Source organism: Lepus europaeus, chromosome 2 (genome assembly GCF_033115175.1).
Source record: "Lepus europaeus isolate LE1 chromosome 2, mLepTim1.pri, whole genome shotgun sequence".
In the NCBI taxonomy this organism is placed as follows: Eukaryota; Metazoa; Chordata; class Mammalia; order Lagomorpha; family Leporidae; genus Lepus; species Lepus europaeus.
Window position 1 is genome coordinate 48363616 of NC_084828.1, and position 21413 is coordinate 48385028.

The 21413-nt window shown below is 37.7% G+C and overlaps 2 protein-coding genes across 4 annotated transcripts in view; one reads left to right on the forward strand and one right to left on the reverse strand.

The window, feature by feature from the left end:
* The window catches only part of ARL13B (ADP ribosylation factor like GTPase 13B), a 94553-nt gene that overhangs the window by 45125 nt on the left and 28015 nt on the right, over nt 1–21413 (forward strand). The gene's annotated exons all lie outside the window — the stretch shown is intronic.
* Nucleotides 6421–20765, reverse strand: STX19 (syntaxin 19). The gene is made up of 2 exons (XM_062176007.1): nt 20698–20765; nt 6421–7318 (listed from the first exon to the last, which is right to left on the reverse strand). Exon 2 carries the CDS (start codon nt 7303–7305, stop codon nt 6421–6423), a length of 885 nt encoding a protein of 294 aa, XP_062031991.1. The 5' UTR covers nt 7306–7318; nt 20698–20765.

Here is a 21413-nt window from a genome sequence, read left to right on the forward strand (position 1 = left end):
TGGAGCTGAGCCAATCCGAAGGCAGGAACCAGGAGCTGCTTCTGGGTCTACCATGTGCAGGGGCCCAAGGATTTGGGTCGTCATCCACTGCTTTCCCAGGCTTATTAGCAGGGAGCTGGATCAAAATGGAGTAGCAGGGATTAGAACCGGTACCCACATGGGATGCAGATGCTGCAGGCTGGGTCTTTGACCCTCTGTGCCACAGTGCCAACCCCTCCTTTTGTCTGTTAATAGCATTCACCTTCACCTGTAGCAGCTGCACTTTTCAGTAAAGCTGCTCAGCTAATTGACTTGGTAAGTCATTTAAACACTGGAGCCTACAGAGGTTCCCCTCCTTTCTCCCTCCATCCCCAACACACTCTGTTTAAAAAACATATTATCAGAAACCATTTGGCAGTGTTGTTAGACTGCAAGATGCTGTCCATGGAGCACCTGTATCATTTCCAGCTCAGATGTGAAATATTTGAGAGCGAAGTCAGAGATGTTTTGGGGAATTTTTTTTTCCCACAGATTTTCCACATCATCCTGAGGCCCAGCAAAAATTGGGCTTTGGAGTCAGCCAGGCTTTGGCTAGGCTACTTATTCTCTCTGAGCTCTTGTAACTCCACTTGTAAGTAAGGATTTTAATACTTGTGTTGTCATGTGATTTCCAAATAGTGTGTTTTAAGCATCTAGTGCAGTGTAATATTAGTGTTCTATAGATGTGGTAGATATTGTTGATTGGATGCTGTGTCCAGGTAAAGATGAATTAGGAGAGCTTAAAAATAAGAGAATTTTAAAGTGTCTCATCATACAAATTCAAGCTGAATGAAGTCAGTGATTACAGAAAATAGCATGTTTCAGTGGCTATTTATATGAATCTTAGTGCTCATATTATTTTATTTTATATTCTAGAACCAGTAGAATCCTAAAATGTACAAAATTCATATTAATTCAATTAGTTCAATATCAAATGTTTTTGTTGTGTAGGTTCAGTGTCCCTAGTTATATGGAAAATATATCAAGGAGGGTGGACATTTAGCACAGCAGTTAAAACTCTTGCTTGCGATATCCACATGCTTGGGTTCGAGTTTTGGCTGTGCACTTGATTCCAGCTTCCTGATAATGTGTACCCTGGGAAGCAAGAGATGATGGCTCAAGTGATTGGGTTTCTGCTGCTCACATGAGAGACCTAGCTTGGTTTCCTGGCTCTCAGGTTTGGCCTAATCCAGACCTGGCTGTTGTGGGCATTTGAGGAATGAACAAGTGGATAAAAAGATCTCTATTTTCTCTGCCTTTCAAATAAATAACAATTTAAAATACAAAGGGAACAATGAAAATTGTATATGATACATTGCTTTATGATGAATCTTTCTGTGTCAATATTTCAGTATTATGTATGGGTGGGTGTTGTGGTGCAGCAGGTTAAGCTGCTGCTTGGGACACTGGCATCCCATTGTGGAGTGTGGTTTGAGTCTTGGCTATGCCATTTCTGATCCAGCTCCTTGTTAATATGCCTGGGAAGCAGTAGATGATGGCTCAAGCACCTGAATCCTTGTCATCCATGTGGGAGCCCTGAATAGAGTTCCAGGCTCCTGGCTTCAGCCTGGCCCAGTTGGGGTGTTTGGAGAGTGAACCAGTGGCTGGAAGCTTTCTCTCTCTCTCTCTCTCTCTCTCTCTCTCTCTCTCTCTCTGTCTATTGCTGTGCCTCACAAAAATAAATGAATCTTTAAAAGCATTGTGTAGACATATAACATGCTAATGGAAAATATTTTTATAAATCCATCTGGATATAATTATACTAATGAATATTGAGTAGTGCTTGATGTTCTCACCTTTCATGATAAACAAGGTAGGAAAAGTTATAAACAAATATCACTAAGCTTAAGATACAATTTTAGGAGATATATGTGTATCACTATCTAGTTAGCTGTGGAGATGATCATCTATTTTAAATTTCTTTGTGAAATTATATTCCCTAAATATTTTTTTTGACAGAGTTAGACAGTGAGAGACAGACAGAAAGGTCTTCTTCCATTGGTTCACCCCCCAAATGGCCTCTACAGCTGGTGCGCTGCACTGATCTGAAGCCAGGAGCCAGGTGCTTCCTCCTGATCTCCCATGCGGGTGCAAGGCTCAAGCACTTGGGCCATCCTCCCCTGCCTTCCTGGGCCACAGCAGAGAGCTGGCCTGCAAGAGGAGCAACCGGGACTAGAACCCGGGGTACTGGCGCCGCAGGCAGAGGATTAGCCAAGTGAGCCGTGGCGCCGGCCCTCCCTAAATATTCTAAACTGAAGTATATGAAACATTTTTTTCACCAGTGATGCTTGGTAGTTAATAGTAGAAAGTTTTTCTTTTCTTTATTTTTTTTAAGTTAAAAATAACAGCATTTATGATATACGTGTATTTGTTACATATATAAATCCAGTGTTGTTAAGTCCCCAAACTCCATTGGTCCATTTTTCTTTTCTACTGTACATCCCTGGAAAAGCCACTGTCTTGTTGTGAACCATTGCCTGCACCTTCTGTGCCACCAACCAAGCACTAAACATTTATTGGTTGAAAACCCATGACTGAAGTGGCTGATTCTACCTTAATGTTATGACCACACATTTCAGGTGGGCCCTGATTGCTGTCTGGTTAGCCCACTACTGTTCTCTTAATATTTCTTATCCTTCTCTCCAAAATGACTGTCCTTTCTTCCTGTCTTTCTTGATCTTGTTGTGCTTTCAGTTGATAGTTTTTCCTCATGGTTCTTTAAGGAACAGTCAAACAAGAGTTCCTTCATTTTTCCTGCCACCAGATTTATTCAGCTATCTGCTTTTATTGCTAAATTCTGCCTTCCCTCCTATCATATGGACGATGTGTTTCTGCTCCAACTCAAGGCCAGCCTTTCCATTTGTACCCCCAAATCTCAGCTGTTTCTGCTTTTGCATATTATTCCTTCTCCATAAAAAGAAAATATTTATTTATTTATTTGGAAGACAGCAACAGAGAGAGAGAGATCTCCCACCCACTGGTTCACTCTCAAATGCTTATAAAACCTGAGACTGGGCCAACCAAAGCCAGGAACCAGGAACTCCAATCAAATCTCCCAAGTACTCAAATACTTGCTGTTATTTTCTGCCTCCCAGGTGAATTAGCAGGAAGCTGGATCAGAAGTGGAGGCATGACTTGATCCCAGGCACTCTGATATGGGATGCAGGCATCCCAAGTGGTGGTTTAGCCCACTCTACCTCAATACCTAGCCCATCCCCTCTCTATATCAGGAGTTTCTCTCAGTGGATTCATTCTCATCAGCAGAATGCACTCTTAGGCTTTTTACTTTTAAGTATTGTGGAATGCTTTAACTTCACATCCCTCTCAAGTTACTGACTCTTCTCTACAGTGCCCTATTCAGTCTTCTGGGAAGAATTATCTAGTGGCTGCTGTATTTCTTTATGTCATGTTCTTTAACATGTTCTGCTTGTGTTTCTGTCCTTAAAATTCTTTGAAACTACTCTTGTTGGAGTAACAGCTGTCTCCATGTTGCCATATCTATTGTTGCTTTGCTTCTCATATTTAACCTGAAGTTGAGAGTTTCTTCTACTTTTTTCTTCTTTAAAATTTCTTTTTCATTATAGCACACTTTTTTGGTTTTCCTGCTACCTCACTTTCCATTTTTTGTCTCTTTTACAACTCTTCAGCTTTAAGCCTCATTTTTAGAATATAGCAGACTCTTTATTGGACTTGCTGTTTTTATATCCACTTACCTTTTCAGGTCACCCTATCTTCATATACCATTTATCTATTGATCACCCAACTGACATATCCCAAGAACCCCTACTGATATAGCTAATATTCTACAAGTTTGTACTTTACATCTTATAATTATTTCAGATTCTCTTGGATAAAATGAATGCTTGATTTCTTTCTCACCTGGTTAATTCTGAAACCTTCTTCTGTCTTTTTCAACTTCAATAAATGTCATCACCAACTGCTAAGCATTCTGCAGATTCTATCTCTTAAGGCTATCACATATCACATGCTATATGATTTTTACTGTCACCACTATAGTCTGTAGTGCTTAAGAACTGTGTCTGAAATCAGACTGTGTGGGTTCAAATGCCTGTTCACTGTGTACAGTTTCTTTGTCTGGAACAGGTTATTTAACTTTGTGTGCTTAAATATTTTCATTAGTATAATTGTAATAATACTATCTTCATACTTCATTTAATGTAAAATTATTAGAACAGTGCCTGGGCATAGTAAGTACCTTAATAATGTTTAGCATTAGTAATTGTTGCAACCGTCATCACCACCTCACTCCACTGTAGCCCAAGCCATCATCATCTCTCACCCTTGACTATGGCATTAGCATCTTATTATTTTCTATACCTGGTTGCTTGTCCTCTACTCACCTCCTTTTAAACTGTTCTAACTCACTATCCTTACAATAGACAGAGTGACCTTTTTTAGGTATAAGTTATATAATCTTACCAAACTAGAGGTCTGAGAACTTTGCATTACACTTATTTCATTTCATGGCTTACAAAGCCTTAAGTCTGTTACTGAATTTTTTTTAATAAGATTTATTTATTTCTTTGAAAGAGTTACAGAGAGAGAGATCTTCCACCCCCTGGTCACTCCCCAAATAGCTGCAATGGCCCTGGGTTGGGCCAGGTCAAAGTCAGGAGCTAGCAGCTTCTTCCAGGTCTTCCAGGTGGGTGCAGCAGCCCAAGGACTTAGGCCATCTTCTGCTGCTTTCCCAGGCTATTAGTTGGGAGCTGGTTTGGAAGTGGAACAACTGGTACTTGAATCAATGCACATATGGGATGCTGGCACTGCAGATGGTGGCTTAACCTGTTGCTCTACAGTGCCGGCTCCTACTGAACTTTTTTTTTTAAGGTTTATTTATTTATTTGAAAGTCAGAGTTACACACACAGAGAGAGAGAGAGGTCTTCCACTCCCCAATTGGCCGCAACGGCCTGAGCTGTGCCGATCCGAAACCAGGAGCCAGGAGCTTCTTCCAGGTCTCCCATGTGGGTGCAGGGGCCCAAGGACTTGGATCATCTTCTACTGCTTTCCTAGACCACAGCAGAGAGCTGGATCGGAAGAGGAGCAGCCAGAACTAGAACCAGCGCCCATATAGGATGCTGGCGCTTCAGGCCAGGACATTAACCTGCTGCACCACAGCGGCAGGCCCTGCTGAACTTTCTTAACATCACCTCTTACTTCATTTTTTTTTCGCATTATACCACCATCTGTACTGTCATTTTACCCTTCAACAGATTATGTAATAGCCTCCTTGAAGTCTTTCTATTATTTGTCACTTATGCCTAGAATATACTTTCCCTTCTCTTCATCCTTCATATCTTCACTTAAATACTCAAATTTCCTTTCATTGTGGCCATCACTTGACAAGTACCTAAGATAAAAAGCCATTCTCACAGCCTCTGTTCACCTTTAAGTCTTTGCCCAGAGCTTAACACTATTTAATAATTATATTTATCTGCTTTCTCCACTAAAATGTGAGTTCCAAAATTATCCCCTATGTCAGTTCAAGCTATGTCTCTAGTTTACAGTGTTGGGCCTGGCATCATCACAAAGTGGTGACAAAACAGTACAGTTGTTTTTACTGTAACTGTATCTGCTGGCCCCCATGCTCTGTAGTATGGTATCCTGAATGGAGTTACATTCAAGAAAACAGTGCTGGGGCTGGCATTGTGGTGCAGTGGGTTAGGCACTGTCTGCAGTGCTGGCATCCCATATTGAACAACTGATTTGAGTCCCAATTGCTCTGATTACAATCCACCCACCTGCTAATGTGCCTTGGAAGACAGTGGAATATGACTCAGGTATTTAGCCCCCATCACTCATGTGGGAGACCTGGATGGAGTTCCTGGCTCTTGGTTTTGCCCTGGCCTAGCCCTGCCCATCATGGCATCTGGGGAGTGAATTTACAGATAGGAGATCTCTTTCTGTCTCTGTCCCCACCCCTTCTCTCAGTTTTTCAAATAAATAAAAAAAGCAAGCAAGCAGTTAGTGCCTTAACTTACCTTCTTAGTACTTAAGCTAGATTCAGCTCCTGGTTACTAATTTGATTTTTTTTCATCAAGCACATAGTTGTGTTTTTCTAGTTTCTGTTGACCACTGAGCTCTTATCTGACTGAGGATAAAAAATTTGATACAGATTCTACATTGCTTGATTTGTTTTTAATTATAACACCTTTTGAGGTCTCCTTTAATAGAATTCTCAACTTCTCATATATTCTCAAATGAATAAACTTAAGGAGTTTTCTGTAATTCAAGTGGGTAAAGATTAAGGAGGAAAATTGCAATTTAACAGTGATGAGAAACTTATGAATGGATCCCTGAAACGAAGAAAAACAAAGTGAGGCACTGAAACGCGCGACATCCTTTATCCTGAAGCTAGGGAACTTTTTTTGAAAATAGTTTCTTTATTTTGAACTACAGCATGGACAGCACCAACAACACAATACCCTGCAAGGATTTCTTTTTTTGTATTTTACAGCTAGTCCAAATTTCTCTTTAGTGTTGCTAACATATTCTTTTGTACTGTTCACCATCATTTCAATGTTGTTGATACTTTCTCCTTGTTCCTCTACTAAAAGAGATATCTGAATGAAAAGATCCCTTAAGTCCTTTATTTGGTTCTCCAAATTAACAAGTTCCTTGTGTCTCTGTTCAATCTCTGAAAGTTGGGCTTTAGTGATATTGATTTCTGTAAGTATGCTTTCATTAAAAACTTCCCATTTTCCCTGATGAAGCATATCATTTACTTCTTCCTCAGACATCTCTTTTCCAGCAACTTCGAGCTGACGGCAAATAAATGTCTTGCACTTCTCTTGCTTTGCTGTTATTGTGTCATTGTATACAAACATGGTTTGCTGAAAATGGCGGAACATTGCAGCATGCTGAGATTTAAGTATCCTTGTGACCACTGATGATGGACCATTTTCAGCCTCTGACTTCTTGACTTCTTTAACTAAATCATCCAAACCCCTGTTAATGTGTTCCGCTTGCATTTTTATCTCCTTTGTAATGCTAGACTCTCTCTTAAGTAGACTAAACCTTCTCATTGAAGCCACCAGACTTTTCTGTTGCTGTCCAAATTTTTGAACATCGTCTGTCAAGTTGTTAATACTCTCCTGTAGTTTTTGGATTTCATGTAGGTGTCTCTCAGTTATAGGCTCTCTTTCATAAATAACAGCTTGCTGCAGAAATGTCCCTTGTTCTTCTGCTTCTATAGTTGGCAGGTGACTATCTTTAGAAACTTCGATTTCTTTTGTTCTCTGCTTTAGTTCTTGAAGTCGGTCTTTCATCTTCCCTTTCCTCCTAAGAAACAAAAATGATGGTACTAAACAAAGAGAAATTGATATTTTCCAGGTAGCACTGGGCTTGCTATAGCTATCTTGCAGCAAAATGTTTTGTGGTTCTTTATGAGGAGGTTAAAACTTAGAAATATTAGTAAGACTTCCTCATAAAGATCATTGAAATAGGAAAAATAATGTAAAATAATCTATACATTACTTTGGATAATGTTGGGTAACAATGAGTGCTCAGTGCAGTAGCTGAGAAACTAGTGCTAGAGGCATAATTGCCTAAAAATCAGTTCTTCAGTGTCATGATTGTATCTGCCACATGGTAGTTTTCTTGATAAAGGGTGGGTTTTTGTTGTTGTCGTTAGAATTATTTTCATTTTATTTGAAATGCAGAGAAAGAAAGAGGCAGAGAAACAGAAAAAGATCTTCAATCTGCTCTTTTATTTGCCAAATGCTGTCAACAGCGTGGGGTTGGAGGTGGGGGTGGCGGCTGAAGCCAGGAACCAGGAGCTTCATCTGACTCTCTTATGTAAGTGGCAGGGACCCAAGTACTTGAATCATCATCCACTATTTCCCAGGGTGTACCTTAGTAGAAAGCTGGATTGGAAGTGAAGGAGACAAGACTCAAACCAGGCATTCTGATAAGAAATACGGGCATCCTAAACAGTGTTTTAATTTTTGTCCCAAACATGCACTCATGATAAAGAATGCTTTTGACCATACTTTCAATTTTTAGGATTGATCTTTATACTCTGAAATTACTTTTATTGTTAAGGTGCTATTGTTCCTAGTTAACTTGGTCTCTGTAATGTTAAACGTATACTCATTTTGCTGTTATACGAAGTTCAATTCTTGATTCTACAAAGACATTTATTAATGTCTTTCATGATTAAAAAATATTTTATTTATTGGAAAGACAAAAAGCAGGCAGGAGAGAGAGATGGCAGGGGGCAGAGAGAGAGATGGCAGGGGACACACAGAGAGAGAATGAATCTCCTTTCTGTTGGTTCACTTTCTCAGTGCCCACAGCAGCTGGGACAGGGCCAGATGGAAGCCAGGAGCCAGGAACTCATTCCAGGTCTCCATGTGGACCTGACAACTTGAGCCATCACTGGCTGCTTTAGGGTGGACATAATCAGGAAAATGGAATCCAGAGTGGAGCCAAAACTGAGTCCTAGGCACTTCAATATAAGGTGTGAGTGTCCCAAGTAGTGTTTTAAACCACTCGCTACACGCCCACGACTTTTATGGTATTTGTGAAGTTAAGAGTATGTTTAGGGGATAAACAGCTTGTTGGCTCATACAGAATCAACCAGAGCAAAAGATCTTTGATGCTCTGCTGTTAAGATGCGCAGTGTTGGGCAAGTGCCGTGGCTCACTAGGCTAATCCTCCGCCTGTGGCGCTGGCACCTCAGGTTCTAGTCCCAGTTGGGGCGCCAGATTCTGTCCTGGTTGCTCCTTTTCCAGTCCAGCTCTCTGCTGTGGCCCGGGAGTGCAGTGGAGGATGGCCCAGGTCCTTGGGCCCTGTACCCGCATGGGAGACCAGGAGGAAGCACCTGGCTCCTGGCTTCGGATCGGCGCAGCGCACCGGCCGCAACGCACTGGCCGTAGCGGCCACTTGGGAGGTGAACCAACAGTAAAAGGAAGACCTTTTTCTCTGTGTTTTTCTCTCTCTCTCTCTCTCTCTCTCTCTCTCTCTGTCTAAATCTGCCTGTCAAAGAAAAAAAAAAGACTCTAAAAACAAAACAAAAAAAGGATGCTCAGTGTTTTATGTGTTTATGCAAAAATTTTTATTGATGATTTGGATGTTATCATAGAAGGCATACTTATCAAGATCTGTAGATGGTGTAGAATTCAAACATTAAAGTAGCAGAGAAACTATACTAAAAGTAACAAAATTATATCTACCAGAATCAACATAAAATATTTCTCCTAATTGTTTAGAAAACATTTCAACATCTACAGAATAGAAGACCCTTGGGTTTGCAATGTTGTTTGTGAAAAATATTAGATATCAATTATGAGTTTTCTATCAGGACCATCAGTATAATTATACAAAATAATATGATGTCTGCATAGACTAAGAGAGACATACTAACTGCACTATTCAGAGCAAATTGGAGAGTAAGGACACTGTATTAAGTTCTGAGCATAATTTTTTGAGATGAAAATTAATAAATTATGGACTTCTAAATTAACAGCATGGAAAAGGTGGGATTCAAATAACATCACAAAAATAATCATTGAATGAAATGGATTTACTGATCCTCTGAAAGGGAAGATATAGGGAATCTATTTAACTGTACTCTAAAATACAAATGTCTATATATACAGCAGGAATTAGACCTACTGGACATAACTCCAAAGGACTGTGGTTGGAAATTACACAGAAAGAGGTTTGATTCAGTATAATGAAGACCTTGCAGGCAATTAGAGATATCCCACCTACACCTGCCTACATATTGAGAGCCAGCCAGATAAAGAGCCAAGGGAGTGTATTCTGGGTGTAGGAGATTGATGTCAGGGCATTGAATGAGAATGTATCTTTTAAGAAAAAAAGAATGCCTGAGTAGATGGAAATTAACAAGAGAAATAACTGGGAGAAAGAAATCAGAAGGCTAGAAGGGGTTTATGGGCCAAAATAAGAAGTATAGATTTTATTTTAGATGCAGTGGAAGACAAAAAAACCGATAAATTGGATATTTGACATAATTTTTATATTTTAAATATTGCTTGCTATGTAAAGAATACTTTTCCAAGATAGAAGAAATAGTTCACAGGGGAAACTTGAATAATAAAGTGGAGCCATTAGGATGTATTTTTGGACACAGAAGAAATAGTGTTTGATGATTTTAACCCATCAGTAGTACTTAACACAGTCCTTTCTTGAAAGATTCTCAAGAAAAGTATTTTTCCTGAATTTTTTCTACTTAATTTTTTAAACCTTTTTTTTTTTTTTTTTTTAAATTTGATGTGCAAAGTTTACAGAGAGAGAGAGAGATTTTCCATCCTCTGGTTTACTCCCTAAATGGCCACAACAACTGGAGCTGGGCTGATCTGAAGTTAGGAGCCAGAAGCTTCTTCCTGGTCTCCCAAATGGCCATAACAGCCAGATCTGGGCCAGGTGAAAGCCACGAGCCTGGAACTCCATCTGGGTCTCTTACATGGGAGGCAGGGTCCCAAGTTCATGGGCCATCATCTGCTGGATTTGAAGTGGAACAGCCAGGACTCAAACCAGCACTTCAATGTGAGATGCTGGCATCATAAACAATAGCTTAAACTATTGGTGTCACAGCACCTGCCCCTCTCCTGGTTTTCCTCTTACTTTTTTGACTCTCTATCACTTTGTTTTTTTTTTTAATTTTTTCTCATCTCCCCCAACTCTGAATATTGGAATATTTCCAGGATCAGTCCTCTTTGTATCATCATAATTTCGAGTTTAATGGCATTAAATGCTATCTATTAGTTTTAGTGACTGAAATTTGTTTCTGTAGTTCAGACTGTTCTTAAAACAGTCCTGGTTGACAGCTCCATTGGAAAGTCTTTGGTTCAAATGAGCTTGTGCTCTCCCTCCAAGTCCTTAAGCTTTGCCATCTTCATAAATGGCAGTTCTGTTCTTTGAGTCATTCAGACCTGAAACTTTGGACTCATTCTTGGTTATTTTTTCTCCCACACTTCACATCCAGTCAAATCACAAACCTTGTCAACCTCTCTTTCAAAATATATTTGAATGCAGTCAAATCTTCCCATCTCCCTGAATTAAGTCACCATTATTCCTCACCTGGATTATTGCTATAGGCTCCTAAATACTCTCCTTATCACCCCTCTCCTGTCTTTTCTTAACACAGATTTCACTTTAAAATGTAAGTTAAATCATGTCACTCCTGTGCCTGAAACTCCCTTGGTGTTACAGAGGAAAAGCCAGACCCTACAGGGTTCTAGATGGCTTCTTCACCCCTCCTGTGACTTTGATTTTACTTCCTATAGTTTTCCCCTTCCATATGCTTCAGTCACACACCTACTTCCTTGTTGTTGCCCACACAAATCAGAAACCATCTTGGCCTTAGGCCTTTGGCACTTGATCTTTCCTGTTTGAAATACTTTTTCCCAGAATTGCAAGACCTGCTATAAAGCCTTTTTCAGTGGTGTTAGATACTACAAAGAGATTATCTAGGGTGAGTTCTGAAAAGAAACAATTAGGTCAGTTAAGTGGTCGGGAAAGAAGCCACATCATAAGGGATAAGACCTTGAAATCTGTTTTTGGCAGACAAAGCACTTTATAGATACTAAAATTTTGCTCAGAAACATTTACTTTGTAGTTGTATTGCTAAGCATTTTAAGAGCAAGTTTTTGATAATGTACTTAACGGTGTAAATATATTAAATATTTAATTCAAATAGCTTGTAGTCTTATTTTCTCACTGATTTTTTAATACTAAAAATGAAAAAAAAAGTTCCATCAATGCAAGTTAGGCAACTAATAGACTTATAAATTGGAAAATGTTCCCTGCAGCTCCCCCCTCCCCTCATGCCCCACAGCTCTTTTCATTCTCTGTATTCTACTTTGTGTGGAAGGAACAATTTCTTTAACTTTGGAATAGAACTAAACAAAGTTAGTGAGTTTTCAAGATATGAGGGAAAAAATAAATAATAAGCTTTGTTACTAAAATCTGGAAACTTTGTGAAAGGAAGGAACCTAAGAAGGTAATATAAATAGGATTGCCAACTTTGGATATCAGGAAAACAGATCCATATAAAATAGTAGTTATAGGGCTAGTATTGTGGTGTAGCAGGTTGTGCCAGCTCCTGTGACACAGGCACCCCATAAATGCCACATTGAGTCCCAGCTGCTTTACTTCTGATCCAACTCCCAATTAATGTGCCTGGGAAAGCAGCAGAAAATGGCCCAAGTGCTTGAGCCCCTGACACCCTTGTAGAAGACCTGGATGGTGTTCCAGGCTCCTGGCTTCAGCCTATCCCAGCTCTAGCCATTACTGCCATTTGGGGAGTGAGCCAGCACATGAAAGATTTCTCTGTCTCTACCTCTGTAGCTCTGTCTTTCAAATAAATAAGTAAATCTTCAAAAAAAAAATTCAGTAGTTATTTATCCACATGATAGACACATTTTCTAGAAATATATTTCTTATCCTTTTTGCATATAAGTAGGAAATAAGCAAAATTGAACCGATGCATATAATACTATATCAGCATACTATTTATTTTTTATTCTCCTTTTTATATCATTTTTCTCTCTAAACTACTAAGCAAGTTAATTTATAATGTTACTTACAGTTACACTTTAGTATTTTGAATTATGAAATAATTTTACTTGCCATTTCTTGTTGAGTTTTAAATACTTGGTTTATGAAATTCTGCCTGACCCAATTTTATCAGTCAAGATATGTTTGATTATGTCACAGTGATAACTAGTTGCCAAATCTTGGTGGCTTAAAGCTACACGCTTGTATTTCTTGCTCACATTTCATATCCTTGATGAATTTTTGTGGGATCCTACTTTCCATCCTGGTCACTTGGAAACCTAGCCTCCACCTTTGTGAATGTGATTGTCAGGAGGGCAAGAAGAAAGTACGAGAATCTCGCAGGCATTAAAATACTATAGACCTGAAGTGATGCGTGCCACTTTCTCTTACTACTTCTCAACCAGCCAAAAGCAAGTGACAATAAACTGTAATCCTCTGATGTTTAAACCAATGGAGGGGTGAATCTGATCTCTTCGATGCCTATCAGATATTCTAATTTGAATCTGGAAGGAATCCTGATAGGTTAACTAATTAATTTTCTCATTTTTCTTTTGAGAAAGCTAAGAACCAGCAAAATGTTTTGTGTAGAGTCATGGTGAGCATGTTAGTGGTAGTACTGGTATTATCAAGCTTCCATGCCATGATACCATTATATAATAAATAAGATACTTAGGATATTACAAAGTATATAACATCCTTTGTTAAGCTATATAATATAAATGTTTAGAATGTATATATTACTTAAAACTGGTATGATCTGTCTGCCTTTTTTTTTTTGTAAATTTATTAGAGAGAGAGAGCGAGCGAGCGAGCATGCTCCTGTCTGCTGGTTCATTCCCCAAATGCCTGTGTGATGGGGCTAGCGCTGAAAGTAGGAGCTGGGCACTCAATCCATGTCTCCCATGTGGGTGGAAGGGACTCAACTAGCTGAACCAATCCCTGCTGCTTTTCAGGATGTATGTTAGCCAGAAGCTAGAATCATAAGCAAATCCAGGTCTCCAACCTAGGCACTAAGAAGTGGACCATTAGACCAAATGCATGCCACTATATACCTTTTATATTCAGTATTTTATCAGATATTTGATGATTATGTTAATACAGATATTTAAAGATAACTAAAATAATAAAAAATAATTATAGAAACTTTCTGTGGGGCCAGTGTTATGGGACAGCAGATTGAGCTGCCACCTGGGAAGCCAGCATCCCATTTGGGCAGCGGTTTGAGACCTGGCTGCTCCACTTCTGATCCAGCTCCCTGCTTATGTGCCTCAGAGAGCAGCAGAGGATGACCTGAGTACTTGGACCCCTGTCGCTCATGTGGAAGACTCAGATGAAATTTCCTGCTCTGGCTTTGGCCTGTCCCAGCCCCAGCCACTGAAGCCATTTAGGGAGTGAACCAACCAGTGGATGAAAGGTCTTTTCTCTCATTCTCTCTGTCTCTCCCTCTTTCTCTGTAATTCTGCCTTTCAAATAAATAAATACATCTTTTTTAAAAAACCAAGACTTTTTCTCATGTGGCAGTTTTGTGAAAGCAGTTACTACCCATGATTTAATACAGAGCTCAGGGGGCTGGCGCCGTGGCTCACTTGGTTAATCCTCTGCCTGTGGCACTGGTATCCCATATGGGCACCAGGTTCTAGTCCCGGTTGCTCCTCTTCCAGTCCAGCTCTCTGCTGTGGCCCGGGAGGGCAGTGGAGGATGGCCCAAGTGCTTGGGCCCCTGTACCCACATGGGAGATGAGGAGGAATCACCTGGCTCAGCTGTGGCGGCCATTTGGGGGGTGAATCAACGGAAGGAAGATCTTTCTCTCTGTCTCTCTCACTAACTCTGCCTGTCAAATTAAAAAAAAAAATACAGCACTCTGATAAGGACTAATGTCCTTTACAGTGTAGAGGGAATCTAATATTAAAGTCAATTTGAATAATGATTTGTGTTCAGTAGCTCCCTTCTCTTTATTCAGTTTAGCATTATTTATCACTTCTTTATGTGCTTTTTCTAGTATTATCATATTGATGCTGAAAATAATTTCAAAGTTTTTACCATGTCTTACTGCTTTTGCTATGTTACAAAACATTTGTTTTAATTTTTATACCTCAAATTAATATATATAAACAGTTTCAGATATCAAATCACTTCAAGACTTATAGCAACATATATGTAGGTGCTTTCAAAATCTCATGGAAAATGGAATTAAAAGATTTTTGGAACAAAAATACATGGTGTTTTCATAATATACATTACCATAAAATTTTTGAAGATCTCTTTATGCATGGATGTCAAATTTTTTGTCCTAGAATAAGCTTATCTTTTTAATTCCATTTTTCCATGAACTTTTGGAAATACCTTCTTATCTGATGCTTGCTACTCCTGTCATGCCCCCTTTCCAATTCCCCTTCCCCTAAGGCAGTCATTTTCAGCTTGTATAGGTATCTCTGGCTTTTAGTTTTAGATAGTACTTTTTTTTAAAGATTTTTTTATTTATTTTTAAGACAGAGGTAAAGAGGCAAAGAAGTAAAGAGAGAGAGAGAGAAAGAAATCCTCCATCAACTGGTTCACTCCCCAAAAGGCTAGGGCCAGACAGAAGCCAGGAGCCAAGAACTTCTTCCAGGTCTCCCATATGGTTGCAAGAGCCCAAGCCCTTGGGCCATCTTCCTCTGCTTTCCTATGACATTAGCAGGGAGCTGAATTAGAAATGGAGCAACTGGGACAGTTGCCCATATGGGATGCTGGCATTGTAGGCTTCAGCTTTACTTCACAATGTACTTTTTTTTTTTTTTTTTGACAGGCAGAGTGGACAGTGAGAGAGAGAGACAGAGAGAAAGGTCTTCCTTTGCCGTTGGTTCACCCTCCAATGGCCGCCGCGGCTGGCGCACTGCGGCTGGCGCACCGCGCCGATCCGATGGCAGGAGCCAGGTGCTTATCCTGGTCTCCCATGGGGTGCAGGACCCAAGTACTTGGGCCATCTTCCACTGTACTCCCTGGCCACAGCAGAGAGCTGGCCTGGAAGAGGGGCAACCGGGACAGAATCCGGTGTCCCGACCGGGACTAGAACTCGGTGTGCCAGCGCCGCTAGGCGGGGGATTAGCCTATTGAGCCGCGGCACCAGCCCTCACAATGTACATTTAATTTATGCTATGAAAGATGTGGATTTAACTTTCTCTTAACACCTCCTTCCTTTCCTCAATCTCCCCATTAATATAGTTGTGTCACAATTTTTGGTCAATCAGTATTCCTTGTTTACGTTATTGTGGCTACCCAAATATTATTTATATCCATGTCATTCATGTAACATGGTGGTTATATTCCCTGTCAATCTTTTTTTCATAGTACCTAGTCCCTTTTAATGGACAGAGATAGAAAATTTATATTTTATCTTTTTCTTTCATAAAACATTTTATTGGAATATTTTCACATTTACAGGAAGAGCCCAGAACATAAATGTGTAGTTTGATATCTCTTCACAAGGTGAATGCAACCATATAAGCACTACACAGGTCAAAAAACATGCAGCTTTTACATTTTTTGAAGGTATTATGTAGTTTTTCAGTTGCTTAATTTTGTTTATATGATCATTATTTCATTCTAAAATTTAACATTTAAAAATATTCCCTTGACATTTGCATGTAGCAGATTCTCTTTTAATTTTATTTCATCATTTGAGGTTTATTTTCTAAAACCCTCTATAATGTGACCTGGTTGTGTTGAAAATTTTTTTCTTCTTTTTATATTGTCTCCTTTTAATTGAAAACTTTATTCCTTCTTTCTGTTGATATTGTCTTCTTTTAATTCTTGGTTCTTCAGCTCCATGCTTGATTTGCCCTCTTAATTTGGGGAGGGAGGTAGCATAGGTTTCTTTTAAAATGTAAATTTGATGATCACTTGAGTTTCTGAAAAATTTTATTCTATCACTAACAGCTGAATACATATGCTTTCTGCAGATGTAAAATACATTTTTATATTTCCTTTCATGAAACTCTTAGCTTGGCCTGTGCTGCGGCTCATTTGGCTAATCCTCCGCCTGTGGTGCCAGCACCCCTGATCCTAGTCCCGGTTGGGGTGCCAGATTCTGTCCCGGTTGCTCCTCTTCCAGTCCAGCTCTCTGCTATGGCCTGGGAAGGCAGTGGAGGATGGCCCAAGTGCTTGGGCCCTGCACCCGCATGGGAGACCAGGAGGAAGCACTTGGCGCCTGGCTTCAGATCGGCTGTAGCAGTCATTTGGGGGATGAACCAATGGAAAAGGAAGACCTTTCTCTCTCTCTCTCTCTCTCTCTCTCTCTCTCTCACTGTCTAACTCTGCCTTTAAAAAAAAAAAAAAAAGAAATCAGAGAGATGAGAGAGAGAAAACAATATCAAAACAAAACATTTTTATTTTATATCTATAGAATTAAATTCTGTTTTATTCTTATATAATGGCTAAGTAGTATTTACCAATCTTTAAATTTCAACAGTTCTCAAGAGTATAATGTTTTGAAGTTTCTCTTTGAATGCATAGCTAGGAACAGATCCTCAAACAACTGACTAGCATTTTTTGACTAGATGGATCTTTTTTCTTAATAGAAATAAATTATCAGTGTCATCAAAAGCCTTTAGATTTTAAAAATTGTTTAAGAAAAAGTATTTTTCAAATTGATGTTGTAACATGCTATTTTTGTAAAGTGCCTTTAGGAGAGTGAATTTTACTGTCACTGATTTGGGAAACCAAGAAACTTGACTTTAACACCTGTAAAAGGCATCTTTTCCTGGATTTCTGTTCAGAACACTTTTATCTTTAAATAAAAGGTTTTTTAAGGAACTCTAAAATATTTTAGTATTGATTTTATTCTCATTAATGTTAATAAACTTACTAACAAAAAAGTAAATATTCTGAATCTTTTTCCTTTAAATATGATATTGATATTAAAGGAAAAACATGGAAATTGAATCAGATTTTCCTTACTATCTGTTATGGTGTACATATTATGTAAAGGATATTCATATAAAATTAACATAATGTTTATATTGTACTCAGTTTATGAATCTTATGTATTCATTTATTCCTTTTGAACATTTAAAGTATATTTTTGTTAAAGATCCTTTAAAATTATTTGGCTATTTCTGATTTCTCACTAATAAATTTAATTTATTTGCTGTTGCCACTAGCTAGTGGCCACTTTCCTGGAGGTTGGCAAGTGTATATTTTTTTTTAAGTTTCATTTATTTTTAATGCAGAGCATCAGAGAGAGGGAGAGAATGAGAATGACTGTGAGAGACAGAGAGAGACATCTTTGATCTACTGGATCATTTTCCAAATGGCCACAACAACAAGGTTGGGCTGGCTGAGACAAGGAGCCAGGAACTCCATCAGGGTCTTCCATGTAGGTAGCAGGGGCCCGTATACTTGGGCCATCATATACTACTTTCCCTGGCACATTAGCAGGAAGCTGGATCAGAAGCAGAGCGTCTGGGACTTGAATCTGCACTCTTATATGAGATGCTAGCGTTGCAAGGATCATGTTAACCCGCTGTGCCACATTGCCAGCCCTGGGCTAGTGTATTAATTGAACCCTGTAACCAGATTATATTTGAGAATTATATTTTACAGGAATATCCTAAGTACTCTGCTAAATTATAGACATATTTTGAGGCTATTTTTGTGTGGTTGTCACCACTTCGGGTTCATGGAGTTTGACCATTGTAATACAACTAGTATAAATATAGGCCTCATTTTTCTCCTATGATTTTTGTAGTTTGATGGGTACCTTAATTTCTTGGCATAATTCTGGACAAGTTGATAGAGATATTCCTGTCTTTGTATGCAGATAATGTTCTGTATTTCCTGGTTTATTATTTTATCTGAGAAACTTGGTTTTAGTTCCCCATAGGCACAGACCCTAAACATCATCCTCTAAGGCATAATACTTGTTTGTATTAGCATAATAGAGTTAGCTTCAATCTCCACTCTTCATTTTGGCTGTGAGTGTGTTCCCTCTTCATTTCTGGCACCTGGGAGCTTCCCTTTTTATGTTAAAATGTTATGAGGCAGTGTTGAAATTTGTCTTTTTATACTTAAGACTGTATCAAACATTTTATATGTTTAGAGAAAGAGGGAGGAATTTCTATATCTGTGCACCTAGCCTGAATCATAGTAGATTATGTCTGCAGAGTTAATATAATTTGGAGTGTTTCTGTAATCCTTGTTCACTTGTGTGGAAATTGACTTAAAGCAGACGCTCAGATGTACTCTCATGGTGTATATAAATTGTATTTTCTAGTAGTTATATACTCATAACTATAGGAATGTCTTAACTATTTCCAATTTAATCTCTTGATCTTAGATATTTATAAATTAGAATATTAGGCAAAGTGAGACAAATGACCATATTAGAATTTAAAAGTTGGAAGAGCCAAAGTTTATGTAGGTATAAAATATGACGTTCATAGTTATGAAATCACTTAATTGCTTCTGCTAGGTGAAATTAATGAGATCATTGTGTTATGCAATTTTTTTCTGTACCTAAATTTTACTTTCTTAAGGTTGGCAGAGTTCTGTCCAAATATGAATCATCTTTTAGCAAGTTTAGCTTGCTGCTTTACAGTACAGTTTTGAATTCTACTGACAATAGTTATCTTTGAGCTTAAACATGATATTTGAAAGAAGAAGGGAAGTTTGAATATTTATTGGTATATATAATGATCAACTTGCACAATTTCTTCTGGGAAATAGGAAAATAAACTTGTGTCACTCAAAGTTAGTATTCATCATCCTATTACAGATAGTAAAAATTCCTAGAAATAGAAACATGAATAATTAGTCCCTGGGATAAATATTTAACGTATTTATAGTTTTTTTTAAAAAATAAAGTGTTTCATCATTCTATACCTAATATATATTCATTAAAGATTTTGAAGACATATAACCAGTTATACCCAATAAAAATAGAGAATTCTTTTGTTTTTGTATGTGAGGATAATTTGCAATATTTCTATAGTTTAAGGTGAAAGGAGGAAATTCTTACTAGAATATTAACCTCCTGAGCTATTTATTTAGGACAGTATAGTGTTTTCTAAAAAATTATTGCAAGTTATGTATATTCTCTAAGTTTGAATTATCTAATATTTTGATAATAGCTTTTAATGCTTTTTTTTCTCCTTTTGTTTAGTGTAAATAAGTTAATTAAGCAGCTAACTTACTGAATTTAATAATATTAAGCTCATTTTGTATAACTATTAAGACTCATGTAATTTTTTAGCTTTTATTTATCTGACCAAGTAAGCTGTTATTTACATACATGAAGTGGTTTTTATTTTAAATTTAAAATTACATAGCCATGAAGATAATGTGCTCTAGGTTTATGTAGCCAACTTTCAAGTCTATCATTAAAACACTTCTAAAAGTCATTATTATTTTAATTTCAAGTAGAATCTTTATTAAATTTTAACATGGTAACAATTATAATTTTGAAAATATCTGATCTATCTGTTTGCTTCCATTAGATAATGCTGACTTAAACATTATATTGATGTGAAAGCTTGAAAAAATTATGTTAAATTTTGTAATTTATGTGTTTTTAATACACTGGTAGAAATAGCAAAAAGGTACCTGAGTATGTTGGTATTTTAAGATAATCCTTTTACAATAAGATTACTTTCAGATTTCCTCAAATTAATTTCAGAAGAATCAGGAAGACAGCACTGAATAAATTAATTTAAACTGTATAGAAATTTACCTAAATTTTAAACATAAAACATGTATGTGAAATTTGGGCATATGCTTATTTTCAAAGTTGAATGTAAAGGTGTTCTTTAAAGCAAGCAGAGCAAGGTTAATTTATAGTCTATGTATAAAAGAAAGAATTTGAGTTGTTGAGACTTTGTAATGTCTCCAAAATGAGAAGTAATGTTCTAAAACCTTAAAAATAATTTCCTCTAAAATTGATTTTTATTATAGTGGTCTATTTCTAAGCTTTCTACATCGCATTCAGTATATAAGTAGCATAAATGAACAGATCAGGTGCCTATAGCCCTGTCCAAATCTAAGCAAAGCAAGTAACTTTCTTGTCTGCTGAGCAATTTTTAAATATTACCATATAACCAGATTTCAGTCAATGAATATCTTACATTAAAAAACACACAAAAAAAGAGTGATTTATTTACCTTTCTCTCGTTCCTTTCGTCGTTTTTTCACCTGCGGTGTTGGAGTTCAGCCTTTGAGAGACGTTCTGAATTCATCTCATGTAATGGTTTGATGGAATTAAATGTCTGTCTTACAAGTCACAGGCTAATTTCTGCGTGGTTTTTATATAGTTAATTGAAAGTCAAATAGAGAAGTCAAATAAGTTAGAGATAAAGTTGTACTTTTGCTGTTAATATCAAATGAGAATAGATTGCTTACTTCACACCTGGAGAATCTGGTTCTGCCTGTTAGACGTCTGTTCTTTAGAGGAAGGGAAGATCATTTTCATGGAGTTAGCTGGTAACAGGAAGTCCTTGTTAAACTGCCTGCAGAGAATATTTGGCACAGGCTCTATGAATTCGCTCCCATATTATATGTATAAAATACATTAATCCAGAAATGTGGGTTTTTATTTAAATAAAGGTTACTTTCTTTTCTTTAGATTTCAAATCTTGTAGAAAATATAGAATTAAATAGAAAAAAAGAGAAATCAAAAGAGGCTTACTATTAAAACTTTTTCATTTACTTTAAAATGATAGAATTCTAACCTATTTTAGGAAATCCCATAAGAGGTTAGGTCATAAAAATCATAGAATTTCAGAAGTAGAACAGTCAGAAAAGGGTTTGCATCTTTAAACCTTCCATCCTACTTTTATTTTTACTATACTTGCTGTTTTTGTTTTAAAATGTTTTTTCT

What these genes read in the sequence shown, in the direction of transcription:
- STX19 (XM_062176007.1), bottom strand. Translation starts at nt 7,305, where the DNA reads ATGAAAGACCGACTTCAAGAACTAAAGCAGAGAACAAAAGAAATCGAA.